A 21,472-nucleotide genomic window follows, 5' to 3' on the forward strand; every position below is an offset into this window, starting at 1 on the left:
AAGTCCCGTAAGGAGAAGTGAGCCAGGCTCACAAACACGGCTTTTTACACGGGGAAAAAACCACCACCGCAACTAAAACAAACACACACACACACACGCGCACACACACAAAAATACCCCACCAGCCTCCATTAAAAAAGCCCGATACAAAACAACAAAAACCAAAAAAAAAAAAAAAAAAACAAAAACCCAAAAAAAACCCAAAACAAAACAAAACAACACTTCAACCCCTCCCCCTCGCAAAAAAAAAAAAAAAAACCCAAACACACAAACCAAACAAAAACCCTGAACAGAAAGAGAAGACAGGGTTTAAAACTGCAGGGCGGTAGTGTTTAAAACTGGACCAATACCGAACGAAAAGCCCCATCCGTGGTGCGAGGGAAAGGCTGAGTGAAGATGCGAGAGGAGGCGCATCACTACAGGGGCACAAAAGACGTGATCAGGGTTTGTTCTCTCTCGAGTTCCTTTTCTGCAGCAAGAGTTTACAAGATCGAGGGGGAAAGGGTCAGTCAGATCAGGCAAGCACAGCTGGTGCACCGGCCTGGCCAGCTGGGAAATCTGCTGTCATTTTTGTGACGTTGCTGCCTTTTCTATAACTGTAATAGCTGTTGCTTTTAAAACAAGCGTAATGGTTCTTGTCCACTTACATATAATCCTAGAAAACAGCAAACACACAGTTTCAAACAAGATGGTTCAGTATTTTATGTTTACTTAGTTTTTAGTTTTGAAAGTTTAAAAAGTTATACAGTTAGAAACAAGCATTTTTGCCATTCAGCTTTGTCAAAAGAAATTAACAGGAAGTAGGCACATCTTTGTTAAAGAACAGGACTTTGAATCTTACAATGGTAATCAACTGGTAAAATAAAATTTAGCTCGAAGTTTGTATTAAACACTCATATCAAGACAAACATGAAAGGATTTTTTTTTCTTCATATTGCACCACCAAGATGAAATTTTATCCATTACCTAGTGATTTAATATTGCACATGGACAGCCCAGGTTCATCCATGTTACTGAAAAAATTACAATACAAAGACAAGGTAACTCATTGTACTCCAACCGGAGTAAGCTTGGGAATACAGAGTAACACACTTTACCAGATTTTGTATCTGCATAAACTGCCTTACAACTCTGGCAGCTCTCTCGGTGAAGTTTCATTTCACAGCCTATTGGCAGCTTCTAGTGCAATCCTAAAGGTCTGCAAGATCAGTAGGAACATGTGAAGAAAGCAATTTCAACAGCAAGATCTACAAAGCATAGGAAAGTCACACAACAGGCAACTGGGTTCAACTGGGTTGTTAGTGTGCCCCTTTCTACCCCTCCCCCTCCCTATAAAAATCTCAATTCAATCAGAAAACCTTTGGCCATCAAAATTGATCTACCATAAAAATGCACTTTTATTTACAACTGCATATATTGTACACTTCTGCCAAAAACTTGCTTTAACTTCCTGATACCAAAACTAAGGACAAACCAGGGTTATCTTAAAGCACAAAAGGGCTGAAAAGGTATATAAAATTAAGAACTATTTTGCATCTTTACACCTTGCATGTGTTGTCAGCATTACAAGGAGCAGATAACATTTATAAATAGTTCAATACATGCAAGTGATCCCAAACCAATTCCAGATGAGGAATTGCTACAATTTAAAAACCTGTGCGTTTGTAGTGTTAATACAAGTGCAATACTTAATTCCAAAATAAAGGGTAACAAAAATGAACACATTGATTTATTCAGTACATCAGTACCAATTCGTACAAGACTAAAGACAGGACTTCTTTGTAGGATTTGAAACTGGTCCCTCACATTGGCATCCTAAAGTTTTGGGGCTCAGCTTCTTATACTAACTTCCACTTTGGAAAATCTTCCATTTTAAAGTACAGTGATACAGCCAATATCCCTACAGGGACCATCTGTGACACATGAGGATAAAAAAATGAAGTTGTAAACTTGTACCCACCTCTGAGACAGACCTCACTATCACCCAGTTCAAAATACAGTTAGAGCAGTTCAGGGGCTTCAAAACAGCCTTATGTTTCTTCAGATTCTGTGCATGCAAATTTCTGAGCTGCAGCCAGCTGGCCAGGATTTAACTGTTCCTACATCTGTAGCTAGCAGTTTCCCATGGATAAAATCTCAGCCATTGGCAAGAATTTCCATCCATGTGAAGAGTCCAGGTTTCACTGCTCAGTAATGCCTAGAGTTCCAGCCTCTTCCTTGGGGAGCAACCTCTGAAACTATGTAGATCGTGAATATTATTTTGAAGCAAGCATTAAGTCTTGAATGCAAACCTAAATATTTTATGACCGTTTATGTCTAAGTGTCAGAGGAAAATGGAACCATGGGCTAATTATATCCCATTTAAAGAGACTAAAGATATTCATGGAAGTACTACCTGTGATTTTAACAAAGTTCAATTTTTTTCCTGAAATGCTGCAAAAACCATAAATGCAGAAGGACTTTTATTATGGGTAATTGCAGTCTACAATTAAAAACTCTAACACTCAAGTTGTCATGATCAGTTTTCAATGTTCAACTGAAAAGTTAGACTGTTTAATTCAGTTACATTAAATAGCTAAGTTTCCTATAGAGGGTGCCTGGGAAAAATTAGAAACCTGTGTATGTGGTTTTCACTTCATATGAATACTATATAGTATAATGTAAGGTGATAACCAGCTGTATTGAAGTATGAACATATATGCTAAAAACCTGTAAATTTCAGATTCTGGAATAGCATGAAAAAGCCCTCAGGCTCTGCTCTTAACTACAGGGACATGTTTCTAAGGAAAAGGATTCCTGGTCTGCAGTTGCAGTGGGGAGCTGCTGTGCTGCTACCACACTACGATAACACATACAGACAAGGAGGATCTCCCTGACAGGTTCTCCACAAAGCAACATTTTGGTTTAGTCCATGGGATGCCACATCTTCTCAGCATTAAGTATCCTGCCACTGTTATGGACTCAATCATTCTACTCACTGTCCACAGAGTTTTCACCCTCAGTTCACTACAGAGCACCTACACATTTCCAACTGGCCAGATTTGCATGCCTTTAACAACACTTTTTGTTAAAAGTAGTACATTGTAACACATCATAGCATTCTTTATTATTTTTTGTCAAATAAAGGGGAAGAAACATAGCAGTTTTAACACATAACATCTGTTAGGAGATGCTTATAGTTCTGAGTCACAAATGTATAGGGTGACCAACAAGTCATACTGAGATCACTGAACTAGTACGTGTATGTAACTTACAGTGCATCAGATATATGTATAACTAGATAAAAAAACAAGGAGGTCCATCTAGCTTATATGTTATAGGCAGCCTATTTTGCACTCCAGGTAAAATGTTACGAACACTACCCAAAGGGCATGTTATTTCCTGTACCTGTGTTATGCTATTGAACAACAGGCAATCAGAATTCACTCCAGCTTCAAAATAATACATGTTAACTGCCCATAATAATTTTTATCCCCGTGCAAGTTGCATTCTGTGGCTAGCTTTTTCAGCGCCTTAGTTAATTTCACTTGATTATAATTGGAAGCATCTGACTATGATTTAGGCATGCTTATTGCTCTAAAAGAAATAAGCCCATCTTCAAAATTACTGTGCAAGTATTTTAATAAGATTTGCACACATCTCAAAAAACTCAATTGTATGACTCCCTGGTCTTGGAGTTACATCAGCTGTGGAAGAGTCAAGCGAAGAGTTGACTGATGAGGTAAGGGATGTATCCGCAGATTTTCCTTGAGCATCAGCATCTGAATCTTTTTGACAAGATTTATAGTTGCTCACAGAACCTGATCTCTGTGGAGTTGCAGTCCCAGACTTCGCTTCAGCAATTTCATCTGGGAACAACGGAAGAGAAGAGGAAAATTTGGTAAAAAAAAAAAAATCAGTTCTAGGAAGAGCAAATATCTTCCCTTCTCACACTTCAAAATCTTGTCTTTTAAAATCTTGATTAATAACTGAACAGCTTTTGCAAACAGCATTTGATACAAAATAAAAGCTTGTATACATAGTAGCACAACAGCAAATGTTCTTATGCTAATTCTTTCTATGCTCTGAACTATACTTCAGAACTATTTACATCTAGTTCAGACTAGAACTAGATACTAATTATATTTTTCATGAACTGATTTCAGCAGCCAACTGTGCAACTTAGGTTACTCAAAACAAAAATAGGTCAGTATCATAAGATTAAGTTCAAGAGCAGTTTGTAGATGTTTTTTCCACAATCTATTTTTATTCTATTTTTTTCTCTTTTGGGTATTTATATGTTGTTATTATTTATATTTCATGATAATTCATTACAGCATTATACTTGTTAGCATCTGCATTCATTTATTCTTCTCTTTTGAAAGTTCTTTACCATAGAATGTATGGTAAAAATTTAGTTGCAGCAATTGATCTTTACCTTCAGTATGAAGAGAAAATAGTTTCATTTTAATAGTAGTGTTCTGCTGAAGCATCTCTATTCTTATTTTAAATACTGAACATTAACTTGGCTCTAAGCTGGCTCATGAAAAATTATTTCAGGAGAAATCAGCGAAAAGGCAATACCTCTTGTTTACACAAAGCTACTTAAATTTACAAATTGTTATGAAAACAAAGAACCGTTAACTATGGCAGAGAGAAGGAATGTCAGATCAGTTTAACTACTGGAAGAGATACAACCCAAGGGCACAGATTTGTTGTATTTCCTCAAAAGTGGAAACCAGGATTGTAGCAGACTGCCCTCCCAGAGCTGCACAGCTCTAAGCAGTCCAAAAAAAAAAAAAAGTCCTTTTTTCCATGCAATGTTTTCCTAGGTATGTCATCTACACCAGTGGCTGTAGGTAATTTTCCTTTAGTCTACTATGCCCATAAACAAGTGTTCAGTCTCTGTTAGCTCCTATGCTCATTTCATCTAACCAGGCTTTGTATACTGTGCTACTGTCACTCCATAAAATATATTTTTGTACAGGTTAAACTATATGCTTTCAAGATTTTAGTTCCTTCAAGCACAAAATTCCTACCTCAAATTTTAGCTACTAGTAGAACTTTGCCTTGCAGCTGATATGTCAGAGCAAAGGGGAAGAAAATTGGAAAGGCAAAAGTGAAAATCGCACAGGTAGAAATAAACAGTTTTAAGTAAGGTGTGGGGGAGGGAAAGTGATGCAAAGGCAACCTCTCACTATCTCCAAGCAGGCTGATGCCCAACCAGTCTCAAGGCTACCTTCCCCAAAAGCCCCTTTTTTGCTGGGCATAACATAATACAGCATTGAACATCCCTTTGTTCAACATGGCTCTGCAGAGCTGTTGCTCCCCTCCCAACACAGTAGTGTGGAAAAAGAAACGCTGGATACTATGCCAGTGCTGCTGAGCAACACTCAGCAGCAGTGTGTTTTCAATACTGTTTTAGTCACAGATCCAAAACAGCATCATGTAGGCTGCTAGGAAGAAAATTAACTCCATCTCTGTCAGACCCAGTACAATGAAGTACAGTCCAAGTAAAATTTAAATGCCTAGATGTCACGCTTATCTTCACTAGAAGACACTGTTCACATGCTTAGTTCAGATCTAAACTAATGTTTAAGTTTGGGGTGAGGCTCCAAAGGCAGCTTAAGTTGCCTCTCCTCCAACAATCCTGTCCCCTTTTGCACTACTGGTATTAGTTCTGATGCAGACAAAAAATACAGCTCCTCAGGAGCTGATATAGCAAAAAAGCAAATGAGATGCAGCAGCTAAGCACGTATCACAGCGACACTAGTCCAGGAAGGAATAAGGAAACACTAATACAGGTTAGATTGATTTAAAATAAAAAAAGGGCAACACTTACTTCTCTTCTAAATAAGTAAATGAAGACATGTTTGCAAGTAGAATGATTTCACCTAGGACTCAATTAACTTAAGTAACTCTTCACATACCATCAATACTACGGAAGTCCAGTAAGTATGTTCTGCTGTCCACCTGGTACAACTGGAGACTCATTTTGGAATATGCACTTGTTACTGGATTCTTCCTCCGAACACGCAGATAGTATGGATTTACAACCTAGTAGGAGAGAGATTTGAGTCAGTTAACCAGAACTGCTTAAAAATCACAGCATACTGTTTTTGTCCTTTCAAGTCACTAGTATTTACCAAGTGATTTCAGACTTCACTACCTGTTGGACTTCAGGGTTATTGGGGATTTTTTAGCCAAGAGAAATATATTACTGCATCCCCAAGAGAAAATTTTAGCTTTTTTTTTTCCTGTCAGCATGTACATTCTCCCCCCAACACCCTTCTGGCACAGCAAACACCGACAGCATAGGCACATGAGATTAATGCCAGAATATGATAACAGTTTCAGATGTCTGGTCTATGTAACTACACAGCTCAAACCAAAATGCATTGTTGTTTGCTGTAAAGGTCCTCTATTTTGTTACCTTCCATTCATAATCCAGTTGTTTAATTGCTCTACAAACTTCAGCCATGATATCATTTGGTCGACTCTGACTCCGTATCCCCAGGTGCCATTTAGCCCGCCTTACACCTTGATGCTTTGACTTCTGTGGATTCAGCTCATCAAGGGTGTGGCGAGGACGTGGTGCTTCAGCTACTAAAAATGGCACTCGTTCAGGGTGAGGGCGAGACAGGTGGTGATCATCCAGAAAAGAATCTGGTGGACTTGTGGCCAAGTAGAAGTCTTTGGCCTCATTCATTATTCTTCTGTTATCTATAATGAGGTGATAAGCAACAGCCAGAGGGTCCTGATGATTTCGGCTGTACAGACAACTTAGCACTTCCTCTTCTGTGCACTCAAACTTCTCACACACTTCTTTTAAGGCTTCATCATCAATCATGGTAGAGCTATATGATGGATCTTCAGGAAACAAGTATTTTGGAAGATCCTGCTTAAACCATTCATGTTCCCTAGATTTAAAAATTAAAAAATCTGAGTAAACGTAAGTAAAGAAAACATCTTGAACAGGAAATTCCTTTAAAATATAAATTAATTTTAGTCTGTGCTGGAAGAAAGAATAATGGTTGCCACTCCAAGACCCCTTGTAGCACAGACAATAAAACAGTACATAAAGTAAGCGCTGCCTGCACAAGATTTTACTAGACATGTTCCAAAATAGCTTGTAAATCTTCCAAGAAGTCTAAATTATGCTCCTAAGAAATACTAGTAGAAATATTTTGACTGCCCAAGGATGTTCAAGATACTGAAATTATGGCAATGGAGGAGAAAACATCACAGAAGAATGTAGAAAAATGGAACATGGAAGAGATCTGATAAATCAATACTGAGAACAGAAAAATCGGTAGCCTTACAAAAAAACATTATACAGATAGAATTTATAATTATTTTATCTAATATGCTCTGTTCAAATCTGTTTTTAACTCAACACCTTCAAGCCCCATACTGGGTATCAAACAGGATGGTAACAACTGGTTTAACCCCAGCCAGCAACTAAGCACCACACGGCTACTTGCTTGGTCCTCTCCAGTGAGATAAGGGGCAGAACCAGAAGAGTACAAGTGCAAAAAATTTGAGGGTTGAGATAAAAACAGTTTAATAATTAGAATTTTTTGAAAAAAAAATCTAAGCAGAAAAAAAATCCAAAAACACAAGAGAGGTGAAAAGGAAACCCAAGAAAGACAAGTAATGCAGATAAAAACAACTGCTCATCACAAAATGTCTGATGACCAGCAGACCAGCCCATCAGCCTTCCTCTTATTTTCACTGCAGAGTATGACTCTATATGGTATGGAATATGCCTGTGCTCAGCTGGGGTCAGCTGCTCCAGCAGTGTCCCCTCACAATTCCTTGTGCACCCCCAGCCTGCTGTGTTAGGACAGTGTAAGAAGCAGAAAATACTTTGTCTCTGTGCAAGCCCTGCTCAGCAGTAACTACAACATCCACCTGTTACCAAGACTATTTTCAGTACAAATTCAAAATACAGTTACTGTGAAAAAATTCAACTCTATTCCAGCCCAAACCAGCACAGTGAACTAAGCTCCACTCAGAGTGATCCTGAGAACACTGTGCCTCAGCATGAACGTGCTGAGCAAAATATAGTTTAATCAGAAAAACAGTTGATTTGGAAGCAGAAGAATATTTTCCCATATCATAACAGCCATAGGCTCAGCCATAGCTGGGAGGACTGAACCCAGAGGAAAACTGTTACTGTTCATGGCACCAGGTCTTTCCCCTGGCATCCACATACATACAACCCCTAGAAGAATTAAGGTATTCAAATAAACTCAGTTTGTCCTTTAAACTGTGAGGTGACATGTCATATGGGTAATAGGACAGAGCTGTTTTGGATTCAAATTCCAGGCAGGTTCTGTAACCAACATTTTTCAACATTTGTTTTGCACCGCTTCTTGACCACACACTATTTATTTAACACAACTGAGGTTGCTCATCTCCTAACTTCCAACCCTAAAAGAAGCAGCTTTTTCACTATGGTAGTATAGCAACATTCTTTCCTTTGAGCTTCTTACGAAGAAAATTAGGCTGCTGCATAAAGTACATTTGTCCCAGCTATCTTTTTTTTAATTTGATGCAGTGCACATTTGTCAACACAAATCAACTTCTCCAGAATTATCTCTTGGAATCTGGAGCCCATGATCTCTCTTTCTACCTACAAACTTTAACTTATCAGTACTTGGTGAAGTAATTACCATTCATACACAAATTCATGTCAGTGCCTTGAAGCTAGAAATTGTTGCCTTACATGTGGAATATTCAGTCTTAACAAATAACTTTTCAGACTCTGAAGAAATATGAATAAAAGCAGTAGTTATCAGATTAAAGAGACATTTACAGTAGAGACCACTAGTACCTAACAGCAAAGGCAGTTTTCTTCCCCCAGAGAAGTCTATATACTGTAATTTTTGCAAACCATTATGCAAGTAAACAGCTTTGCTATAGCAGTCTTAAACCTAAACTGTCTCAGAATTTCCATATATAGTATAAATAATTTGTTTTACTATGATCTCCAATAGATACTTAATTGTCTACTGCAGATCAGCCCTATCAGAGCTAAAACCAAGCCATCACAACCTGAATTTTTCATCTCAGTCTAGAAAACACGGACAAGCTCTACGAATAACTCCTTTGTTCTGAGTATTTGTGCTACTATAATTCCAGCATCTTGTGATCAGACATCAGCAAGTGTTTTACCTAATGTCTCTGATTGTTGCTCTTTTCATTGGATCCACTTGCAGCATGTGCTTCAAAAGACTAATTACAGATGGATTCAGGTACTGAGGGGTATAAAAGATACCATCACATATCTTCTTAAAAAGGGTTGGCACATGATCATCATCAAATGGAAGTGTTCCGCATAACAAAGCATAGAGAATAACCCCACTGCTCCAAATATCTACTTCTGGACCTGCATATAACCTGTGAAAAAAATAATTATTAGTGATTTGTGTTCAATACATTTAAATATGTTTTCTGTCATTTTTCTGTTCTCTCACAGTAATCAAAAGCATGTGAACTTGGGACAACTGATTTTGCAAGCACTATACCATTTCAGTTCTATTCTGTGCCTCCCTTGAACTTCAGTACTCTTCCCTTTCTAATATATAAGAGGGCACAAGTACAGTTTTTCCTCTCTAATGTGTAACAATAATCCATAGTGCAATTTTGCACAATGGCAAATTGAAAGAAACATGCATCTACTACTAAGAATGCCCATGTTATATATTGCTATCAATGGTTTAGAGGAATCTGTGAGAAGTCAGTTATCCCCCAAATTGTGGCTGCAAAGTTTAAGACAAGTCCATATAGCTGAACGTGTCACATAGTCTGTGCCCCTGCCAGAGTAAAAGAGCCATCTGGCCTCCAACCAACAAGAGGCAATATCAGGGCAGGTAGCTGAAAGCAGATTTGACAATCACGGTTTACAAAAATGGAAGTTACCTCCAAAATGAGTATCTACTCTGCAGCATGTATTTCACTGATACTCAACTTCACAGCAGACTCCGCCTGTAACTCTGCACCTCAGCTTCCAAGATCTGAGCTGAACATGAGATTTTTACAGCAATTCAGGCAGAGTGTACACGATGCATTTGGGGCATTAGACATCACCTCTACCTTACAGGAACTATTCAAAGCTAGTTCACAGAAGCTTTAAACATTTTAAAAATTATCAATACCACTAACAGCCCTCAGTTTCTCAGCATAAAGCTTGTCAACTGAACTACTTTTGTACCCTTTAAAATCAAGCAGCAACATGACTGAAGTACATGCATACGCGTATCCAATATAAAAGAAACTACCTTCCAGAAATTACTTCTGGTGCAGCATAGTTAGGGGAACCACAGCTCGTTCTTAAAAATTCTCCATCTGACATCATATTTGATAGACCTGAAAGTGTATAAGAGTAACTACTAAAAATTGAGGGAGCAAAATTATTTCACATTGCATATAGCACCTAGAAGAAACAACTAGTGATTCAGATAGAAAACTAACAGATTTATTCCAGTTAAGAAATAGTATTTTTTGGAACTATGGAATTTTTATATGAGCATGCCACATAATCGTCCATGTATTTTACCAGAAATCCAAGTAGCATCAATCCATTACTGCTCACAGTCTAGAGATATTTGAGAACATATTCAGTCCTATACTAGAACAGTTAAATTTGGATGACACAGGCATGACAGAGAAAAAAGTGGCTCAAAGGGAGATGAAGCAGTATAGCAAGACAGGATTTTGGTCATTAACAAGAAAGTACTAAAATTCCCATTTTCTTCTAAAATGCCAAAGTGGGAAAAGCTACCAGAGAATTCCCTAAAATTCTGTTAGAGGTTACACACAAGAAAGGAGTAAATATGAGAAGTAAACATGAATTTACTACAATTTACACCCCTACATTATGCACCTGGTTCCTGCATCACTGCAGTTTAGTAATTTGCTTTTAAGATACTCTGTAAGCAACAGAAATGAGCTTTAGAACCAGGCCACCTGCATTCACCAGCACTCAGTATAGTCTAACAGCTGTAGAAAATTTCTTCTAGTTTCCTCAGTGAGGCTGCATGATCAAGACTACCATTAACCAAAGAACTCAATCTCCAAGAAGGAATTATGCCCTTTCATGGGTCAGCAAGGAATGTGGAGGGGAAAGAGTACAGCTTGGCTAGCTTTCATATTCTAACATACAAAAGCTTTTATTAAGCTCTTGTTTAATACACGGCTCATGAATAAATGAGTGCTACAGTTTTGCTGACACTAAGTTACAGGAAGATGTTTTTGTAAGTTACTTTATTTCATTTTTTTACCATGTGAGCCATTTCATCCAAATAATTTCTTCACATGAGAAACCAATATGATTCCTGGGGCCCACACAGTTGAACACCATGCTTTTAAAACATACTTTGCATACTCAGCATTACCTAACACCTTTCACAGGAGACTTACGTAAGCAGGTAATATCCACTATGTCTACAGAGATCTGTCATGATACATCAGTATGGATACCTTACTATGCTTATATGTGATTAGTCAGGTGAGGTTTCCTGACTCAGATGGTTCCAAGACCTAGCTTCAAGGCTTCTCTGCAGCTGTGACATGAATAGCTGACATAAACAAATCAGGAAGACTAGTGTATTTTTCTATAACACTGTAGCTTCATAAAGATGATGAATTGCCCCTGCACTGTTCTTCCAGGACAACTAAGCATCTACATTTTACAGATGGTGAAACAGAAAAGGAGTGAGTTTTGAAGAAAAGAAAGGTCAGAACCTAAGTTTACTTAGCATTTCAGAGAAAATATTGTTAAGTGAAACCAAACCAATCACTTTTCAATTTCAGCCAGTCATAGAAAATACCTCAAGAGAAAGCAAGAAAGCTTGAGAGGAAAACAAGTTCAATAAATGTGCAAGAACATTATTTTGCTTTACATCTATTTTCTTTATGTTCCTCTGTAGTATCCCACCACCCGGATACTAAAATATACATACTTTGTTTAACATTTCCTATCGTTATTAACAGGATCTAACACCAGAAATGCAATCAGGTAGGAAAATAAAGCAATACTTACCAAAGTCAGCTATCTTAGCATTCATGTGGGCATCAAGAAGCACATTTTCAGGCTTCAGATCTCTATGCACTACCATGTGCCTGTGACAGTAATCCACACCAGAAAGGATTTGCTGAAACAGACGTCTACTTTCCTTCTCATCAAGCTATAACAGACAAAGATTTTAAATAATTAAGAGACAGTGGAAGTTAACTTGTTTTTCATTTTTACTAGCCAGAGGAAACTTTCCCATGACCTACACTATATATAACTATATATAACTAAATTATACTTATCATTTGATACTTTATATAGCTTCATAGATACTCTTATAGATTATCAAAACTAGTAGCAAGCAGCTTCATATCTTATATCATGTTTGTTTGTACCACAGCTCTAAACTGACTCAAACAAACATACCCACTTACTCAGAAAGTCACTGGAAGTTCTTATTGACATTTTTGAAATTGGGTTTGGCAGATGTTACATGCTCACTAAATAGAAACATTACCACTGAAACATTTAGCTTTTTATAACTGGAATTATCAGTATGATGTTTAAGCACAGTGCAAGATTTAAGCTGGCAAAAGCTGCTGAAATGCAGCATAGAAATTATTAACCTCAGATGCTATTTATGCTCTCAGCAGCTAGTCCCTAACAGCAGACTTGCGTGGGCATTTCCTACAAAGACCTATAATCCATATCAGTTTGTCCCAGTAACTCTAGTATCCCATACATCTAGTCTGTAAAAAGGGACTTCAGATCTTCCACACAAGCTGTTCTAATAGTAGAAGACAGTAATAAGGGGACAATGGTAGCTTTCTAATAATGGGATATATAAAGAAACAGTTTTCAGCTACTCCAGTTGGGTACATATTCATCTGGTTTATTCCCAGCCATTGTAAATGAACAGAATTAGTAAAAAGGAAGAATGCTATGACAAAGTCACACATGAAGCATGAAGATTTTGAATGTGTTAACATATAACCATATGTAATTTCAAAAAAAAAAAAAGTCATAAAATATGTTTTAATTGATAGCAGCAAAATTGAAACCAAATACAAGAAAACACACTCACATTTAACAAGGTGTAACCAGTACCCCTTGCTCCCAGCCCATGATAATGTGGTTAGCTTAATTAATGCCACTTGGTGAGGCAAGCAGCCATTCTGTGACCGTGCAAGTAATGTGTTCATGCCCTCTGCCTCATTATCAGGTCCTGGAGGTCCTGTGAAGCAAATATACCGGTTTTCTTCTTCCCCTCCCTACCAGCCTCAAGATTCCTGGGTGCAGGGCTGATTATCTGCTGCGTTATCAGCCTTTAGTTCTCAAGCAGAGAGCCATGGATGACTGTCATGGCATACACATGGAACTCCAACAGCAGCCAGAGTTTGATGGCTTTAACACCAGTTATGAGTCCTAAATGGGAATGAAATCTGGGACTTCTCAGTGGCCACAGACATCCTCTGCTTCCTCTGAACTTGAGTTCAAGACTTTCAAGGCTAGACTGTGACTGTTACATGGATACAGCAAAATATGTATTAAGATTTGACCAGATGTACAGAGGGTGTAGGTGAATAGATATCCCAAGTTAGGTTGTGTAAAAATTCTGTACTACACAACTTATAAATTATAGTATATTCATTCTGCTCATAGAAATCCTGTGCTACTCCAATCATAAACCTTGCGCTACACTAATCATAATATTCTTTTGAGAAAAGAAAACTTTTTATTGTATCATTCTGACAAAGATACCCAAAAAGATACCCAAAAGTCTGTCCCCTCAGTGTAGAGTGACACAGGATAGCTGCAAATGTAGTAACAAAATGCAAGTCACTGATTTGCAGAGCTGGACTACTTCTTACCCTTCCATTTTTACAGATATAATCAAACAGTTCTCCTCCTGAAACATATTCCATCACCATGAAAATGTCAGTGGGTGTACTGATGACCTGGTACCTGATAAGAGAAGGTATATATTAGTCTACACACTCAGTAAAACACTAGTTACATTTAGTTAAAACCGAAGTCATACAAATAATCAGATAAAAAATATACTTTAAAATAGTTACAATCAATCTACAGCTACTGGAATGACAATATTTTTCAGAAGCTTTTTACCCTCCTTTCACTGTGTGATGCCACCATTGCAAAGACTAGCAGAAAATTTGTAATCCCTATTAGGAATATCAGTCCTTGCTCTTTCAGAGGGACAAGTGATTTCTTTAAGACTATAAGACTGTATAAAACAGCGCTGCCTCATCAACAGCTTGATGCAGTGAAAAGGGACTTCAAAAGGACTTTGCTAGTATTGCAAAAATACACACTTTTCAACATTAACATGCAAAAAAATTCCTTTGCCATAAATGAAAAAGTGTACTTTGAGACTAGGAAAAAATTCCCCTTAATAACAATGAATATTAAGAGTATTGATCTCTGGTTGTTATATTTTTATCATTCTACTTCAATTATATTCTAAAAACACAACTTTGAAGCTTTGAAATAACAAGTTTAAGGACAAAATCAAAATTTAAGAGATTTTAATTTTTTCTAATATCCTTACCTAAAAATTGTTTCATTTGTTCTATTTACAGCATTCCACATGCAAAAGAAAAAATTTTCCCTGTGATTCCCTAAGAAAGAAACTGTCATCTCAAATCTGCTAAACTGTCTTCAGTTTAGCAACACCACAAGCACACATTCTTCTTTCACCTTGGTATGTCACGTGGTGCACTGACATTTCCTATTCTGTTCTGGATATAGGTATGCCCTTTGGACTCATTCACAGATTAACTAAAAGCACTAGCAATTTTGCTGACAAATCAGCTCAACAGCCTTCTGAAAACTAGCTCACTGAAGAAGTGGGTGAGTTGACCTTACACAGTGTAATTTAGCTTCAGTGTAACAGCTGTTGCTCAAATAAAGAAATAAAGGTAGCGCAGAAACGCGGCATCTGCCAGTGGCAGTGGGGTCTGTAGACAAAATTCTACCAATAAAACAACCACCCACATCATGACTAAGAAAGTGGAAGTCACCCACACTCTGAAAGTGCAGAATATTTTTAACAGAAAATTAGAGTCAAAGAAAATCAATGTTACTTATAATTTATTACTACAGACGAGACATGAGGGGTCTACTCTGGGACATAGTTTTACTCTGAAATCCACCAATGAACTATTGATCAACTAACAGATGTAATCAGGCATATTTTAAATACCACATTTAGACAAAGGCTAGCCACTACACTGAAGATTTCTGAAACAGCAATCAAATTTATCAAACTTTACATCCTTAATTCAAAAAATCTTGCAGAGCACCACCTACACTGAAAAAACATATATCAATGAGCAGCACATCACTAAAAACGCTTTGAAAAGATACAATAAACTTGCTAAAGAAATTACCTTTACACTCTTGTTCTCATTTTCCAAGCAGGGGAAAAAGAAAACAAATATAAACAGAAAAAGAAAACTGAAGTAGTCACTAAACTCAGAGATGATTGCTACCAGAAATATCTTGTCATGACATTACCTTTCGTACACCTGTCCAGAGAATGTCTAAGCAAAGATCTAATGGAAACTCTCCAGCCTGCAGTAAAACCCAGCTTTGTAAAAACACATTACAGAGGGCACAGTTGCATACTTTAAAGCTGGTTATTTTTCTGACAAGATAAGTATAGTTATATACTTATAATAATAAGTAATACTACTGTTTGTAGTATTGCCCTTTAAATGTATTTCAGATCAGTGAGAGCAAAATGAGATTACTGTCTAAGAAATCTTGATTACAGTAAGCAAAACTTACAGCTTAATTATATGAGGATGCCTGAAGAGTTTGAGGTTCTGGATCTCCCTGCGGATTTTGCCTACAACATCAAGGCTGCGAATCTTCTGTCGATTCAGGATCTTCACAGCAACCTTATGCCCAGTTAGCTCATGTTTTCCAACTGCAAGAAACAAGGAAGTATTTAGTCAAGGTTTTCAACTGCTCAGTTAAGACATTGTTTCTCCTTTTTGAATGTAGCCAGGATAAGACACCAACATTCCACATATCCCCATTATCTTTGGGTAGGCTGAACGCCAGATGATATGGAATTTCTTCAGCCTACTCCAATTTCTCCCAGAATTCTATCATTAGAAGATGTATATATGTAAGAAATTCCTTAATTGTAACCAGCAGAAATCTTGCAGCATAACATTTCTTGCAATATTGATTTAAAAAAAAAAGCAAAGCATATCCCCAAACCCTGCCATCCTTGCTAATTAGAGAGAGCATTTCCACACATTGTGTCACTCCAACAACCCACTCAAACATGTTTTTCTGTACCTCCTCTACTTCATCTGCAAGGATCACTCCTATCACTCCCTCCAGAAGCCTGCTTCAGCAATTGCTCTGAATTACCAGTGTAAGTACCTGATCAGTTTACTTATAAAAATATATCTGTCCTTGGATAGTCTGACAGCTCCACATTCTGTGCAGTTAACAACAGAGCTTTATTCTATTTAAATAAGCGGCAATTGTGACAAGAAATTTACTAAAAATAGAACAGAAACAAAGAAAAACAAGGAAAAACATGCAACCTAATGCATTCCTAGAAGTGGAAAAGAAACTAAGGATGGTTTCACTGCTCTTTAAACAGAGGAAGTAAAAAGTATAAACTATTTCACAGTTGGTTACCTCTCTTGAAGTCCTTAACTTTGCAAGTGCTATTGGGAGTAGACACAGCAAAATCCATGAGAATATTTTTCTTAAACCCAAAACATCATCACAGATGGAACACCGAGAAGCTAAGTATCTCTTTTACCAGAAGGCTTCCCTGTCTGCATGGCTGCCACATGCAGTGATTATAATATCACCATTTATTTGCCACCCTGACTTCTACTTTCAAAAGATAAGCCAGATTCTCCAGACACACGCATGGCTCTTCCTTGTCCACGTGAATAGACATTTGTAACAGAACATTGCTGACACAATACTCACTCATTTGGGTGCCTACCCTCACTTGAGAATTTAAATAAGCCCTGGGCTTCAAGATTAATTTTATATATCCACGGGAAGCTGTGATTAAACAGCAGTGATCCAAAAAATCTCTCTGTGTTCAACAGATAATTCGGATGGAATAAACAAACACCCATCAATCTGTAAATCTCATTCCAGCAGAAAATACCTTCCTGCTGCCTTCTGCCTCTATATCAAGCTAAAAACCAATGCAAGTGAGAAGCTCTTAGCAGAGAGGCAGAAGATAATGATAAACATCTGTATGCTTTTTCTTACAAGACAGCCACCTATAAAATTAAACATTCTGAATTCCTGTAGGGAACTAAACAGTGGATTACCCAAGACTCAGAACCATCATAATGCTGCACTGAGACAGGTTTAGCACATGGAAAAACAAAAGAGCTCTTGATTAGGATGAAAAGACATCTCCTAATTCAGAAGGGCCACAATAAACAAAGTGCTGTGCAGGCATATTTGCACTACTGAGGAAAGCAGGACAAAGCTGGAATCTATAACAAGTTCTAGAGAGATCACAAAGCGGTGGCAGGTAGGTGCCTAGAAATGTATGAGAATTATTTGCTTTGAACCAGACTTACAATCAAAGCAGTTACATTCCCTTTATTTTCTTCAAATGTGATTGCAGTTTAAAGGAATCAAACAAATTATATCACCTGCATTCAAACCCTCAGGAGTAAAGAATCATCATTAAAAATGACAAAAATTAGAAAAGCAACTAGTCTAATTGTAAAGTCTTTACCCACCTATAATGGGAACTAATGTACACCAGGATTATTCGGAAAAAAAAAAAAAAACAAAAAACAAACAAAACAAACAAAGAAAAAAAAACAAACACAACTTTAATCAGTAAGTTAAAATGTAACATTGGTTTTTGTTAGTATGAAACAACTTCTTAGAAACCAAGCAAAAAATCTTTTGGTCAAACACATGAATCTGCATCTTCTTTTGCTGTACAAAGTACATTGAAGATGGTGTTTAATACAGTAAGTAGCATACATATTCGACCAAGTCTACAGCTTACAACATAAATACACGGTTCTGATATGCACTGGGTTATAAAGTCTTATTTTTAAGCCACTTTGTTTCATTTCTGATTTGTCAGTCTACCTTAGACTGGAATTCCATTAGCACTCAGAAAAACATTAGAAAGTAATTCATTAGCTACAATCTATTCTCCATATGCAAGGCAAGTAAGAAAAGAGCTTTTCAGAACAATTTTCGTTCAAAGTAATTAAACAGTAACATTTGCAGTTGACTGAAACCAATTCTAGCTGTCACAGCCTTCAAGGCTGTGAGCCTCAAGCTTTAATTTTATTCACTGACTGGGAGAAAACAAGATTTTCTGCTTCTTCAACTCCACCAGCTCTGAATAATTTATTGTAATGAAAACATACTGTGGTGCGGTGCCAGTGCAGAAAGATCCCAGAAAGCCTATTCTCTTGCTTAAGACATTTCAAATTCAATCTCTATATTCTTCAGAAACGTTTGGCTTACTTGAATTCAATTTGAAATTATAACAAATCTAGCCTTTTAAGATACATATAGCCTTTCCTGGATACAGTTCAAGGTATCTGTTACCAGTAAAACAGCAGACACCAACTGGTAACAGACTGCTGACACTTTTGAATTCAACATTAGGACAGAAGTGAAAGCGTCACCCCAGACGATAACATCATGTAGAAACGTAAGCAGCCAGTGTTACCTTCCTGAAATCTACTTTGCATTACCACTTGATGGAAGTTTTACCTATAAAAGGGAATGTACCCTAATCCTCAACTAGCTATCAGTCTTTCAAAATAATCTCTGCAAAAAAAAATTAAATTAACAGACATAGTATATTCCTATATTTCTTTTTTTTCTGACAATACTAATTGTCTTCAAACTTCACCATGGCTTTGCATAGCATCAAGATTTTCATGACAGTGACAGTCTCAAAGCAGCAGTCACTTATTATTAATGGTAGAAGTGCAGGAGGAAGAGTATCTTGTTGAACAGTTCTTCAAATGGAAAAAAAAAACTTATTTTGAGGCCATGCAGGCCAAATACAACATACTCATGAAATACAGGTATCAGTCATTAAGTTTTTAGAGAAAAAAAGTAATCTGAAGGCTATGTTGTATTTCATGAAACTATTTGCAGCAGGCCAAAAAGCCAATCCAATGCTCAGAGGGAAGCAGTTTTTTAAGAGTATGAGCTATACAAATATTTGCACTAACATGGGAAAAAACCCTAAACACCAACAGTTTGTGCTGTGCAAAGCCATCTTGCTGCACAACATTAGATACCATACTGACTTGCACCGCTCATTTACAGGTGGCCTTATTGTCATGACCAGACCACTTGGTTTGCAGTCTATACAGAACAGTGTTGATACTCTAGATATAGAGAGCTGGAACAATTATTGTATATTTAATAACCCTTATAGTCTCAGTATGGACCACTGGAAGCCAAAGTACTCTCCCTTTTATGAAAGGTAACTTTAAAAAAAGGTATCTGGAAATAAGTTTGCATCTAGTTTCATAGGAAAGTGCTTAAAAATGATGGAAATAGGGATAGATGTTTTACACTGAATCCTAGTGAAGTCCTGAACATGAATGTGTCTCATACAATTGGTTCAGATTCAGTATTCTGCCACCTCAGCTTTTCACTTTAGTGGCATTTTAGCTTTGTCTAGATGATGGCTAGGAACAGCCATTTCTGCAGCTGCCCATCTGAGGCACAGTCAGGTAAACCAAGTCACTCAGAATTCATTCAGAGTGGCACAGACAGGTGAAAATGATAAAGTGGACAGAATCACACCAGTGACAGCTACCAGCAGCATGAATTCATCTGAAAGCGACAGCAGGAGACCTTTCACAATTACCAAATAAAACACTGATATTCCAGTCTGATTTTTTCAGGCTGCCACCACTGTTAGAATAAAACATTCACTTAGCCATTTGCCTGACCCTTTACATTACATGAGCTCAAGGTATATCCTAATTTAATTTTAAGAAGTGAACACATGTTTTTCACCTTATGTCAATTGATGAAACCATATCACCAGAGAAGGAAATTATGAAAACAGAAAAACAATTGCAGATCTGATATTGGTCAGATATGAAAAGAAGAAGAAAATGTGTGGTCAAGAGGAAAATCAGTGCATCATGGATAAAATGTTCTTTATTAAGCACAGCTGAAGCAAGACAACAGTACTTCATATGGAGACAAGAAAAGCAGTACTGCAACAGTGCTCTCCGAAATTGAGGATCATACTAGAACATTGATGGTATGTCAGTCCTAGTCTTCTGCAGTGTGCTGGGTAAAAACCACAGAACAAACACAGCTCTGACCCCTCCCCTCTAGCAGGCAGTCCTTCCTTGAGGAAATAGAACCTAATGCTTCTCTGCTGTATTACTTTTTTTTTTCCTCTACTCAAGGAAGTACTAATTTCAGTACAGTAAAAAATGGTCCCCCAGCTGCCATATGGGCAGGGGGGATTTGTCTCCCAAATGGCTCCCTTTTATAAGCTTCTCTTGAAAAAGAAACTCAAAAGGCTGTGCTTTCCAAATATTTTTTACTGCCTTCCTAGAGCAAAATATCATCCTCTTTACCATACATTATTTTTTTCAGGACATGTCAATAGCTGAAAGAGCTTGTGCAGAGCACATACAATGGATTATCTACACTGAAGAAAAGAAGATTGAGTTTTTTTTCTGCACTTATTAAGTTAACAAAAGCAAAAACGCCAAAAAAAAACCTCTAAAAAAAACCCCAAGACCCCCCCCCCCAAAAAAAAAACAAAAACAAAAAACCCGCACAACTCTTATGAAGTATACAGCCTAAGCCTAGCTCTACTCATTCGAGAAAGGATGTTTTTGATTTGCTTAATATTTGAAGTTCTCACAAACAACGCAGCAGGAACAGTGTAAACTAATGCACAGTCCTGCCATCTACGGTGCATGGCACTATGGGGAAGTTTAAATTCTACCTTATTTCTATCAGCCTTCAAACAAGCCATATGGCATCCATAGCCCTACACTGGAATTTTTTTTTATTTGAGCTGAAAAAAACAAACTTTGACAACCACTGGTCAAACAGATTAAACATGAAGACTTTCCGTATCTGCATATCAGCTGTGTTACCAACTAATCCACAATCCCAGACCCATCTTTTTAAACTTATTTCTCTGTAGAGAGAGAGAAATCTTGCCTTCCTTACAAGGGCATCGAGAGTTCGTACTGGAGCATCAAAATGCAACATACGAAGCTTCGAGGATTTAGGCTCCCTGCTTTCGTTACATGCCCGGTTGTTGTTCTGAACAGAGCCAGCACTTAGCTCCCAGCGGTTATTTCCGCAAGCACAGATGAGGAAGCTGTTTCTGCCTCAGTCGCTGCCTCCCGCAGCGGGACCGCAAGTCCCACCCCGGCAGCTCAGCACGCGCAAGCCCCGCTCCGAGCGGCGCTCCCG

The 21,472-nt window shown here is 37.6% G+C and overlaps 1 protein-coding gene across 1 annotated transcript; it reads right to left on the minus strand.

Annotated features, from left to right (window-relative positions):
* Window positions 1-677: 677 nt before the first annotated feature.
* PRKAA1 (protein kinase AMP-activated catalytic subunit alpha 1) lies at window positions 678-15,951 on the minus strand. The gene is made up of 8 exons (XM_031061138.1): window positions 15,812-15,951; window positions 13,873-13,966; window positions 12,029-12,173; window positions 10,266-10,353; window positions 9,160-9,384; window positions 6,413-6,899; window positions 5,910-6,036; window positions 678-3,848 (listed from the first exon to the last, which is right to left on the minus strand). Exons 2-8 carry the CDS (start codon window positions 13,930-13,932, stop codon window positions 3,604-3,606), a joined length of 1,377 nt encoding a protein of 458 aa, XP_030916998.1. The 5' UTR covers window positions 13,933-13,966; window positions 15,812-15,951; the 3' UTR covers window positions 678-3,603.
* Window positions 15,952-21,472: the final 5,521 nt, after the last annotated feature.

The sequence above is a fragment of the Geospiza fortis genome, unplaced genomic scaffold (genome assembly GCF_000277835.1).
Source record: "Geospiza fortis unplaced genomic scaffold, GeoFor_1.0 scaffold163, whole genome shotgun sequence".
NCBI lineage: Eukaryota > Metazoa > Chordata > Aves > Passeriformes > Thraupidae > Geospiza > Geospiza fortis.